Source organism: Brassica oleracea, chromosome C2, assembly GCF_000695525.1.
Source record: "Brassica oleracea var. oleracea cultivar TO1000 chromosome C2, BOL, whole genome shotgun sequence".
In the NCBI taxonomy this organism is placed as follows: Eukaryota; Viridiplantae; Streptophyta; class Magnoliopsida; order Brassicales; family Brassicaceae; genus Brassica; species Brassica oleracea.
The window spans coordinates 35,116,634-35,129,386 of record NC_027749.1 but is presented as its reverse complement, the minus strand read 5'-3'; the positions used below and the strand labels follow the sequence as shown (position 1 = coordinate 35,129,386).

General features: G+C 39.7%; 1 protein-coding gene across 1 annotated transcript; it reads right to left on the bottom strand.

Moving 5' to 3' along the window:
* Positions 1 to 4,308: 4,308 nt before the first annotated feature.
* Positions 4,309 to 4,976, bottom strand: LOC106324090 (glutamic acid-rich protein-like). The gene is made up of 2 exons (XM_013762111.1): positions 4,941 to 4,976; positions 4,309 to 4,668 (listed from the first exon to the last, which is right to left on the bottom strand). Exons 1-2 carry the CDS (start codon positions 4,974 to 4,976, stop codon positions 4,309 to 4,311), a joined length of 396 nt encoding a protein of 131 aa, XP_013617565.1.
* Positions 4,977 to 12,753: the final 7,777 nt, after the last annotated feature.

The window sequence follows — 12,753 nt, the reverse complement described above, 5'->3', positions numbered from 1 at the left end:
TCTATTTATTATATTTATAAGATCAGGAGTAATTTGGAGATAAGTGATGATTTTGGAGCATTTTGGAGATATTTGAAGCAAGCACCCGAGATGACCATTGAGCTCGACCATCAGTCAATATTGGAGGAGGAATATCGATCGATGTTCACACTTGAACATCGATCGACAGCGAAGCGGGCAGAAAGCCCGTTTGGTCACAACCAACTTGAAGCCCAAGTCTTCACCAATTTACAAGATTACCCTTGACGAGTTTTAACCTAACTATATAAGTTTGCCACCATGTTAGAGGCAAAGTGTGCTTTTCTGTGTTTTTAATTTTATTACTTTCAGCAAAAGGTTTTAGGATTGTGATAGATTGGAGAGAAGATCCAAAGTTATAATTTTTGATTGGAACTCCATTAATATTTATTTTACTATTCTATGAAGTTTTCTAACCTAATTGATTTCATGAATTGCTAGGCCATGTCTGAGTAGTTCCACTGTTAGATTTAGGGTTTAAATAGGTTATGACGGATTATCCCCAACTATAGATTGCTGAGTTGTGGTAATTGTCATTAGGACTGTTCATTAATGTATGTTTCTAGATTCACTACCTAGAACTTGCTCTAGGATTGATAGAAAAAAGGGAGAGCTTCATTCTCATCCTGAAAACATTCTAACTGAGCTAAGTTTCTTGCTAAGAGTATGGCGAGAGATGATCTAGTGAGCTTAGTAAGCTTTATTCAACCCGCGCATAAAGCTTAACTAGAAGCGCGTCGATCGATATTCATATTGGATAATCGATACGGAGTGAAAGGTGTATCGATTGATACCCCTATAGGATTATCGATCGACACTTCTATTGATCGAACACATTTGTTTGGGTCATTAGATCTAGTTAATAGACGAGTTCAAACATGCTATAGCTGATGGACTTGTTGAATAGACAGTTGAGCTTTACATTATCATGCATGCAACTCATTAGGCATTTGTAGGATTATAATTCCAAGTTTCCTGAATAGAAACCCTAAGTTTAGCTATTTCATTTTAAGCACCAAAACCTCAACCAATCAATTGAGCAATTACTTGCTCAACCAAAACTGCAAATTTACATTTTAAATCTTAAAAACTTCCTACTTAACAAATCATAATAGATCCATTAGGTTCCCTAGCTCTCAGTGAATTTGATCCCTAAGTATTACAACTCGACCTCTTATTTGAGAGAGTATAAATCACTCCTTAGGGTAATTTGAGTGATATCAACATTTTAGGACTGATAGGCTTTGCTTCCTTGATCATCATTTTGGACAGGTGTGGATCAACAAGTACGGAGAAATTAAGAGCTCATAGCCAGGTTACAACGGTTTAGGAAGAAGGCTCCCTGTCGGGTCGTATAATCAGTATGCAGGCCTGGCTCCAAAGTATCGCCAAACAAAGAAGGTTTGGGGATCAGATGTGGATGATATATATGCGCCAGTGAACTACAACAACGATCATTGGATTGCTATTTGGATATCGATCCCTAACAAACACATAACCATCTGGGACAGCACTCCTACTCATATTAGAACTGCTCAACTGGCCGAGTTAATGAAGCCTTTTACCACAATGGTCCCTTATTTGCTTGTTGAATGTGCCAGCTCCGACGAAGAGCGAGTCAGGAACACACTAGAGCCATTCACATTTGAGAGAGTGAAAGCCGGAGTACGTTTGGTAGAATGTGGTGATTGTGGTGTGTACTACTTGAAGTATATCGAGTGTCATGCTCTTGGCATGCCATCATTTCCTCCTGCCTTTTGTAATAAGAACGTGAAGGGTATTAGGGAGAAGATGGCGACAGATTTGTTTGAACATGTTCTTACCTATGGCGCAGATATCACCGAAGACTTGGAAGACTTGGATATGTACGAACCACAATAATTTGTAGTTTGTACAAGAACCTTGATGCTTTTGTCCGCTTTTGTAACCTTGAAGTACGTTAAAAGGGTAGAGGATAGGATTGACCTTTTTTTGTAACCTATCCTCGTACCAAACTAGCCTTGTACAACTGGTTTGGAAGGATTAACTTTTTTTTATAATGTCTAAGACTAATTCATAAATCATAACACAATAGATAAATCATAACACAATAGATAATTCATAACACAATAGAGAAGTCATAAGACAGTAGATAAGTCATAACACAATAGAGAAGTCATAAGACAATAGATAAGTCATAACACAATAGAGAAGTCATAAGACCATAGACAATTCATAACACAATAGAGAAGTCATAACAAAAAGATAGATAGATAGGTGGAAGACTTCCCAGAGAAATAGACTTTCAGAAGACATACAGAAGACCTCCAGAAGACTTACTGAAGACTCACATAGAAGAAGACTTGCAGAAGACTTAGAAGACGTACATAAGACCTTTGGAAGACTTACAAAAGACCTTTGGAAGACTTACTGAAGACCTCCAGAAGACTTACAGAAGAATCAAAGAGAAGAAGACTTACAGAAGACTTAGAAGACGTACATAAGACCTTTGGAAGACTTACAGAAGACCTCCAAAAGATTTACTGAAGACTTACAGATCAGGTTGGTTGCAGTTTGGACGTATATGACCAGGCTGTCTGCAGTTTGAGCAGCTATAATCCTTATGTAGCTTCCGCGGTTTGTGTGCTCTCATCCTGGATAACTCCAACCAAGATTGTCATCTTGACTTCTTTTGTCGCCCCGAACCATGCTTTTCTTTCGGAGGAAGACATTTACATGGCTCAACTACTCCTACAGAAGGATATATATATTCTCTGAGTACTATGCATACAAATACACCTTCGAGTATAGCAGGCACACAAGTGTGGCGATATTCAAAATAACCAAATGATCCAGATGCTATAGCATGTGAGCAAGGTATTTTCTCGATTCCATAGACACCACAATCACACTTGACATGTTCCAAATCAACAACACAGTCCCGTTTTCCACAAGTTACAAAGAATTGCCATCCATCAATTGGTTGGACACTCATCGTATCGGCTATCTCTAAACGGATTGCCAATAAGTATTCAATTCCTCGACTATGTTGAGTTGTGAGATTCAAAGCATCTTCTCACCTTTTCCAATACCATCTTCCCAGCTTCTCCCTTATGAACTCCAAAAGGAATGTTATGGGGAATCCTCTTGATGGCTTCAGTGCGGAGTTAATAGATTCAGCTATGTTGCTTGTTTTCAGATTGTACCTTTCGCCATGACAATGAACCCGTGACCATAGTCCCACGTCTGCTTCCTCCAAATATGTTGTAAGCTCTGGGTTAGCACTCCGAGTCTCGTCCATGTACCGGTCAAAGTCGTAAACTGTATGAGCATAAGCAGCGCCTTTAACCAAATACAAGAGATGTTTCCCCTTATACTTTTGGACAATGTTCTGTTGTAGGTGGTAATAGCATATACTTCGGGTTGTCCAAGAAAGCACCTTATCACATGCGCTTTTAATGGATGTGTGCCGGTCGGAGACTATCACCAAAGCATGCTGATCAGAGACACAGCTTCTCAATTTTGTGAAAAATCATTCCCAAGAATGTTCATTTTCACCATCTACAATTCTAAAAGCCAATGGAAATATCTGAAAATTACCATCTTGTGCAACTACAACTAGCATAACACCTCCATACTTCACGCTTAGGTGAGTCCCATCCACCACGATGACCCTTCTCTGATACTGAAAACCAGCAATAAAAGCTCCAAATGATAGAAATAGATACTTAAATCTATCCTTATCATCAAGTTCTATACTAATGATAGAACCCGGATTTGCTAACTTGATTTGATCCAAATATGAAGGCAGCCTCTCTACCCATCTTTTGTTGTTCCTCTTACCAATTCTTGTGCATATAACAATGCTCTGTATGAAGTGGTGTAATCTAGCTTCATGCCAAACATGTTCTTCATTGCATCTTGGATATGCTTCAGATTTAACCCATCAATGATTCCAACGAGATCTATGAAAAGCTTACCAATATACTTCGGAGTACAATGTTTCCGTTGTGCCAGTCGGTCAGACACATAACATGTATGAGTTTTCAAATACCTGGTTACCCAAAACGTGTTTGTTCCATGTTTCATACTCGCTCTAACCTTTCATCCTCACCCAGCAACACGACATTTTGCCAAAAGTAGAGTTTTAGTTGCCTTGTATATTTTGAAGGAGAATTTCCGCTTCACCGATGACAACCGCAGCTCTGAAACTAGTGCATCTCTACTAACAAAACTCTGGTTGACATAGATATTGTCGAAAAATATCTCATTCGAGCTTCTTCCCTCACTAGCATATGTCTCTTTGAAACCCTAAAAACTAATATCATCTGCCTCTTCCTCATCGTCATCCTCATCTTTAAATTTGCCATACACACTGTAATCTGCAAACTCATCATCTACTTCAGCAGTATCGGAGAAATTAGCATCCTCCTCCCCTTCATTTTTAACTTCATTAACATCTTCATAATCTTCTTCTTCTTCTTCCTCTTCATCTGAAACTTCATCAACATCTTCACCATCTTGGTTTCCATTAATGTTGGCATCACCAACAATCCTCGTCTTGCCTCGGCTTGATAGACAAAAATGTACAACATGCGCTTTACTTATCGCGATCAAGTTCCGAACTTGTCTATCATTTGTAACATGAATAGGAGGAATATCAGGAGCCATCTGTTGCATCATTTCATCTGGTAACAAGTAAATTAAATCCATAACTTCTCTATTCATATCCAGGTTGTAATTTTCTTGAGTCATTTCAACAAGTTCGGCATGTGTAGAACAATCACTCAAAAAGAACGTTCTCGCTCACAACTCATAACTGTTGGCATCAACATAGTAACCCTTGGATGTCGGTTCATTCTTGGCCTTCTCCTATGTTTATATAAATTGGAAGCTTTCGACTTAAACATCCGTCATATTCATGTCTCCCACACGACATATACCTGCACATCCATGTCTTCTAACGGACCTAAATCCATCGCTGCAATCCCTCCCTATATGTTCTTCGGTGATGTGGTTCTCTGGATTTGCGAGTCAAGGATGTTTTCAAGGTGATTAATTTTTGGGAAGCTCGAAAGGCCAAAGCAGGGATGCTCACTGGTCTTGAACCTAATTAAGGGTTCTTGGCTCCTAACGTGTACGACAATATGAATATTTTTTCAAGCGTGGCTCCAGCTACAATCTCACCAAATTTATATTGCCCCTACGAATAAAGACATTCACAAATATAGTAATTGCTTCAATAGCAACTCTGTATTGTCGGATATCAAAGGTTTTAGTCTGTCCATGGAGTTAGGAGTGTTCAGATTCCATTAATTTAAAGATTATAAGCCATATGAAGGGTGATTTATACAGGAACTCCAACAATCTATTGGTTAGTTAAGCCTTACTGTTGGGATCCAAACTGGTCCAACACTAAAATTCGTACACGTAACTGTACCTTAACTGTTGAGATAAAAATTATTTATATGCCGCTTCAGTTTAAACGAGAATTATACGGAAATCTTACAAAAAATCCTCACAAACAAGAATTATACGGAAAACTTACTTAAAACGAGAACACCCTTTCAAATCGACAATATCTTACGAACCTCTGAATCCTTCTTCTTTCTGAAATAACATTATTCAAGCTTATCAAATTTCTAACTAAATGATGAATAAAAACAAAAAATTATCTTTCTCAAGGAATTTTTTTTTGACTTTTTCTTTGTTTTTTGTTTAATTTTAAATAACCAAATTGGAACTAAAGCTAGTACAGTTTCTTTTTTTTTTTTTTTGCAACAAACGACAATTTTATTATTGAAACTTGAAGTGATAAGGTTACAACTGACTATTTTATTTCAAACTATAATCGTATTTAACAAATATAGTAATTGCTTCAATAGCAACTCTGTATTGTCGGATATCAAAGGTTTCAGCTGTCGATGGAGTCAGGAGTGTTGATATCACTCAAATTACCCTAAGGAGTGAATTACTCTCTCAAATAAGAGGTTCGGATGTAGTACTTAGGGATCGAATCCACAAAGACTCTAGGATTACACAATAGATTATGGTCTTGAAATAAATCTAGATTAATTGGTTTATAAGTTTTAAAGCAGTAAATGGATTTGTGAGCAAGTTTATTGCTCGATTGATTTGTTTTGAGGTTGTTAACAGTTGGGAGAATAGCTAGATTCAGGTATGTTCTCAGGTATGACAAGTAAAACTTAAATTTGGTTTTTAAGGGTTTATTGATATTAATTGTTCTTGAATTCAAACTAAGATATAATCAATCTGATTATCTAATCTGGATCTCGGATTTCAACTCTCGTATTAATCACGAGAAAGTGTCGATCGATGATTCGTTACGAATATCGATCGATACACCTTTCAAAAGATCGATCGACAGGGCTATCTCTGTGTCGATCGATGCTTCTTTCAGAAAGCTTTACGTGCTGCGGGTATCAAATCTCCGCTTCGTTCACCTTTCGTCGGTCTGTAAACAAAGTTCACAAACGAGATATAAATCAGCGAAGTTCGATGGTGTAAGTGTCTGTGTCGATCGAGAGAGATGTCTCGATGTCAATCGACAGGTCGATGCTAAAATCGATTGATGAAAGTGATTATCGATCGATATCTACAGCGTGAGAACCTGCAAAAACCCATTGATGCAATTCGATTTGCATGGCATATATAATCGGTTTAATCGATCAATAATCCCTATTCTATCACTCCTTTAGCACAAATCGATCGATATAGGGCAGAAAATCTCAGTTCTAACTCATTCTCTATTTCAACCCTAGCAAGAACGAAAAATTTAGAAACTTTCGTGTTCATACCATGATGATGCGTGAGTTAAGCGATCTAAGCGGATAGAGGGTTGAAAATCGAGTGGATTGAGCGCAAGAATCGTTGGATTTGGTCGAAAAACGAGAGAGAAAAGAGATGAGAGTGTTTTCGTAGAGTTTTTGGGTTTGTTTGAATGTCGACTTAAGTGTCGACTTAATATGAGCTCGTGTCTGTTCATTTACTGTCGATCGATGAAGAGGGGTCTTCGTCGATCGACAGACGTTATATTTTCCGAAGGTTGTTTTTTTTTTTAATTCTAAAACTAGAAATGGGTTGCCTCCCATTCAGCGCTTATTTTAAGTTTTTAGCTTGACTCGATATTCGATCATACTAATTTTCGGGAGGGGGTCTAAGTGTATAGGCCCGCTAATTGGTGGTTTAACCCAATAGTGTTTTACTCGTTGGCCATTCACCGTGAATTCGTCTCCATTATTATTTATAAGTGTAATGGCTCCGTAAGGATTGACGTTCACAACAGTTAAAGGACCTGACCAACGAGATCGGAGTTTTCCGGGAAACAGTGTTAGCCGAGATTTATATAGCAGCACTTGATCATTTGGTTCAAAGTTTCTGGAGATGATCTTTTTATCATGATATGCTTTCGTTTTTTCTTTGTATATCTTTGAACTCTCGTAGGCTGAATGTCTTATTTCATCCAGCTCGTTAAGCTGTATGAGTCTCCTTTCGGCTGCTGGTTTTATGTCAAAATTTAATAATTTAATAGCCCTGGCTGCTTTATGTTCCAGCTCAACCGGTAAGTGACATGATTTTCCATAAAGCAGGTGAAATGGGGTGGTTCCTAAGGGAGTCGTGAAAGCAGTCCGGTAAGCCCAGAGTGCATTGTCCAATTTTCTAGACCAATGTTTTCTAGATGTTCCGACAGTCTTTTCTAAGATTTCTTTGATCTGTCGATTTAAAACTTCTACATGCCCGCTCGTTTGCGGGTGGTAGGGTGTAGCAACTCTATGATGCACTCCGTTCTTCCGGAGTAGTCTTTCAAAAATTTTGTTAATGAAATGGGATCCACCATCACTTATGACTATTCGGGGAATTTCAAATCTCGGGAAGATAATGCTTTTGAAAAGCTTAATAACTATGGATGCGTCGTTTGTTGGGGAAGCTACTGCTTCGACCCATTTTGACACATAATCAACAGTGACCAGGATGTATTTATTCCCGTAGGAGGAGGGGAAAGGACCCATGAAATCTATCCCCAACAGTCAAATACTTCTACTTCTAGAATAGATTTCTGTTCCATTTCATGTCTTTTACTGATTTTTCCTCTCCGTTGACATCTGTCGCATTGTGCTGTGAATGCGTCAGCATCGCGAAACATAGTCGGCCACCAGAATAATGCTTGAAGAATTTTTGATACAGTTTTAAAGGTTGCAAAATGTCCAGCATAGTCGGATCCATGGCATTGGAATAAATTATCGGGTGTTTCAGTTTCGGCGACGCAGCGCCTATACATCCCGTCAGAGCAGTGCTTGTAGAGATATTGTTCGTCCCAGTGATATCTCCTAACTTCTCTTAAAAACATCTTCCTTGTATACCCTCTCAGCTCCTCGGGCTCTATGTCAGCAGCTAGATAGTTCACTATATCAGCGTACCAAGGTCTGCTCCTTGAACCTTTTTCGACTGCGTGCACTTCCCGACGCAGACTTTAATCTACGGGTGAATCATGGTCAGGGTGCAGCTCGTTGTATGCGACATTTAATTTTATATTGAAGGTTAGGGTTATGGGATTTATTTTTTGTTTAGATCATCTGGATCGACATAGCATCATTTTCGTCGATCGACAGTTCATTATTTTCGTCGATCGACAGTTCTTCGGAAGTGAGACATACATTTCCGACGAATGAATCCGTTTGGTAAACGTTTTCCGTTGGTAAGAAGTCATCGATAGGAACGTCATCTTCTATTCGTATCCAGGAAAGATGATCTGCAACTCCGTTTTCTACTTCTCTTTTATCTTTAATCTCTATGTCGAATTCTTGAAGTAAAAGGATCCATCGCAGGAGTCGTGGTTTCACATCTTTCTTTTGCAATAAATTTTTAATCGCAGCGTGGTTAGTATGGACGATGACTCGCGAGCCGACCAGGTATTGGCGAAACTTTTCAAATGCATAAACTACAGCAAGCAGTTCTTTTTATGTTGTTGTGTAATTCCTTTGTGCCTCGTCGAGTGTTCGACTGGCGTAGTAAACTGCATGTAGGTTTTTGTCTTTTCTTTGCCTAGAACTGCTCCTACAGCGAAATCGCTCGCATCGCACATGATTTCGAAAGGAAGATTCCAGTCAGGTGCTTGTACGATGGGGGCAGTTGTCAAAGCTTTCTTTATTTCCTCAAAAGACTTTACGCATTATGGTGTGAAGTCGAATTTAACTTCTTTACAGAGGAGCAAAGTGAGAGGTCAAGTGATTTTGCTAAAATCTTGTATGAACCTCCTGTAAAATCCGGCGTGCCAGAGAAAAATTCTCACGTCTTTTACGTTCGTGGATGCACGTGCACGCAGGCCGGTCATTACCTCAATCTTCGCCCGATCTACTTCTACGCCGGCAGCAAACACTTTATGTCCTAGGACGATTCCATCGTTAACCATAAAGTGGCATTTTTCCCAATTCAGAACGAGGTTCTTTTCTTCACATCTTGCCAAGACTTTACATAGGTTATCGAGACAGTTTTTGAAACTGGATCCATACACAGAGAAATCATCCATAAAAACTTCCATGAAATCCTCTATCATATCTGTGAAGATTGACATCATGCAGCGTTGGAAAGTGGCGGGAGCAATACAAAGACCGAAAGGCATCCTGCGTTATGCGAATGTTCCATAAGGGCATGTAAAAGTGGTCTTTTCTTGATCGTTAGGATGTATAGGGATTTGGAAAAATCCGGAGTAACTGTCAAGAAAACAATAGTATTGGTGATTTGCCAATCTTTCCAACATTTGATCAATGAAGGGTAAAGGAAAGTGATCTTTCCTTGTGGGAGCGTTCAACTTCCTGTAGTCGATGCACATCCGATGTCCGGTGACAGTTTGCGTAGGGATGAGCTCGTTTTTATCATTCTTCACCACAGTGATTCCGCCCTTTTTTGGTACGACATGCACAGGGCTAACCCATTTACTATCCAAAATCGGGTAAATGACCCCAGAATCTAGAAGTTTGATTATTTCATTTTTAACAACTTCTTTCAAGTTTGGGTTTAGTCGCCTTTGGTGCTCCACCGACGATTTTGAATCATCTTCTAGGTGAATCTGGTGCATGCACATATCTGGAGAAATACCAGGAATATTCTCGAGAGAGTATCCGAGGGCTTTCCTGCATATTCGCAGTTTGTTTAATAACAACGTAAGTTCTCCATTGGTCTTGTTGGCGTTTACGATTACGGGGTAGAAATTTTTATAGAGAAAAGAATATTTGAGTCCAACGGGCAGTTGCTTTAACTCAATCTTTGGTGCTTTTTTGGGATCCCAATCTTCTAAGGGAGATGGATGTCGATCGACGGCTTTTTCCAAATATTGATCGACGTTTATTTCCGAAGCGTCATCCTCTATGTCATCAACATTCGCTACTTCCATACTTGCGTCCATCAATCGTATGTATTCCTCAGCTCTGCTGTCAACACTAATTGTTTCTTCTTCACTGGACGTGAGTACTTCTTCCAGGGGACAATATGAGCACAGGTCTATGAAAGATTCTTCAGCCAACTCAGAGATATCGTCCACGTAGGAAGTTTTTTTATGGATTAAGGGTCGTCTTATCAGCTTTTCCATGTCGAAGGCCATCGGAATATTCCCAATGTTTAGACATATCCTACCTTCCTTGACATCGATGATCGCACCTGCTGTAGCTAGAAATGGTCTACCCAAAATAAGGGGATCTTTTGGTTCATTCTGGTATTTCAGCACAACGAAATCCGTTGGTACGTGACAGTCGTTAATCTTTATTGGCACATCATCAAGTACTCCCTTAGGTACTCTAACGGATCTATCGGCAAGAACCAAAGTTGTTTTGGTAGGCTTGAACTCGTCGTATCCCAGGGATATCGCGACAGAGTGCGGCATGAGGTTTACACTGGAACCTAAATCAAAGAGGGATCGAGGAAAACTTTTATTTCGTATATTGCAATCTAGAACAAAATTTCCCGGATCAGGTCTCTTGACCGGGGTTTCGCCTTGGATTATTGCACTTACTTCCTCTGAAACCATCATGACGCTGTATTCAGCAGCTGGGAAGCTGTTGGATACCGTGTCCTTTACATATTTCTTTATTGATGATGAAACTTTTATGGCATCACTCACTGGCATTTCCAACGTGATTTTATCGAATGCCTTCTTGCAGATCGCCTTATCTAATTCTCGCTTAGTTTGTGTCTTTTTAGGAGGAAAGGGTGGTAGAGTCCTATACACTCTCTCTACGGCTGGTTCAGCAGGAGTCGAGCGTTGATCGACATTGTTCCCAGTTTGTCGATCGATATATACCGTAGTGGGTCGATCGACGTTGGTTCCTTCTTGTCGATATATTTCTACATCTTCTTCCAACTCCTCTTCTTCCTCCTTGAGGTCGATGGCTGCTTCCTCAGTATTGGACCGCTCTTTCTCTCGAGGTGTTTCTGATTCGGGATTGGGACTATCGAGGATTATTGTTAGTGACCTATTTCACCGGTTTTCTCAACTTCAGCACGTTTTTCTGCGTTGTTGATCTCTATTGTGCTCGGGATGAGGCGTTTTCCGCTCCTTAGTAACACAACATTAACTTAATGTTTCAGATTCACGTTAGTCCGCCCAGGGATGTCTCCCTTTTGATTGGCGGTCGCGTTTTCCGCTACTTGACCGTCCAGTCTCTTAATGTGTTCACCTAAAGTGTCGAACTTCCTCATTAGCTCACTGTAGATTATGTCTATCTCTCCATTCAGATTTGTGGCCATTTTTCGATTTTCCATGAAAGCTTGGTTTAATCTAAATTTCGCTCTACCTCGGTGTGATCCAACAGTAGCATCCTAATTTTGGGTAAACCTCTCGGGGTTAGGGATAGGGTACCTATCTTTCAAGGTTGGGATATCTATGAAATCTACTTGTTGTTCTAATTCAGAAAAGGTATCATCGTCAATTTGGTAAATCCCAAATTGGTTTTGTCCCTTTAGAGCAGAATGAAGCGAATCTATAGATTCTTTGATTTTGGCTAAAGGTGGCCCATCCATTGAGTCAACTCTCCTTTCTCGCTCTACGTCCATCATTTCGTAGGATCTACCTGTAGCTACATTCTTGATCAAACACTTTTCCTCTTCAGGGTTCCTAGTACTGAAGCTCCCTTCACTGGCTGTGTCAAGCGTGATTTGGTAGTGCAAGTTAATACCTCCATAAAAGGTATTAATGAGTTGTGGTTCTGAATAACCATGGTGGGAAAATTTAAGTTGGTAGCGCGCTTCTGAATGATTCCCGTGGACCTTGATGGAATGTGGAGATTTTCTTCCTTACATCCTAGTAACGCGTCTCATCGAAGAATTGATTAATGAAGGTATTCCTTATCTCCTTCCAGCAGGTTAGAGAACCCGTAGGTAGTTGGTCTAGCCATTGTCTAGCATCACCTTCTAAGGAGAATGGAAAGATTTTACAGCGATTGTACTCGTCATCCATTATATCTTCTAAATATTCGATGTGATCGTGTGGGTGCTCTGAGACGGTTCCACGGAAAGGGGTTTGAAGTACCAAGACTAAGTATTCGAGGCTGACCCCGGATTTCTTGGTATCATCTTTTGGTAATTTAATGGAGGACCTATTGGAATAGGTCCTACCAGGGATTAAGTAGTCTTGGAGAGGCAATTTTGTTTCATGATGTCTTTTTGAGATCAAGTTTATTTTAACAAGGATTTCAGTCCCCACTACAAGAAAACACAGTTTTAGCAAGGAAATTTAACGAGGAA

Excerpts from the sequence above, each read along its gene's own strand:
- LOC106324090 (XM_013762111.1), bottom strand. The coding sequence starts at position 4,976 with ATGGATTTAGGTCCGTTAGAAGACATGGATGTGCAG. Across the intron at positions 4,669-4,940 it reads TAGAAGACATGGATGTGCAG|ATGGCTCCTGATATTCCTCC; the intron begins GTATATGTCGTG and ends ATGATGCAACAG.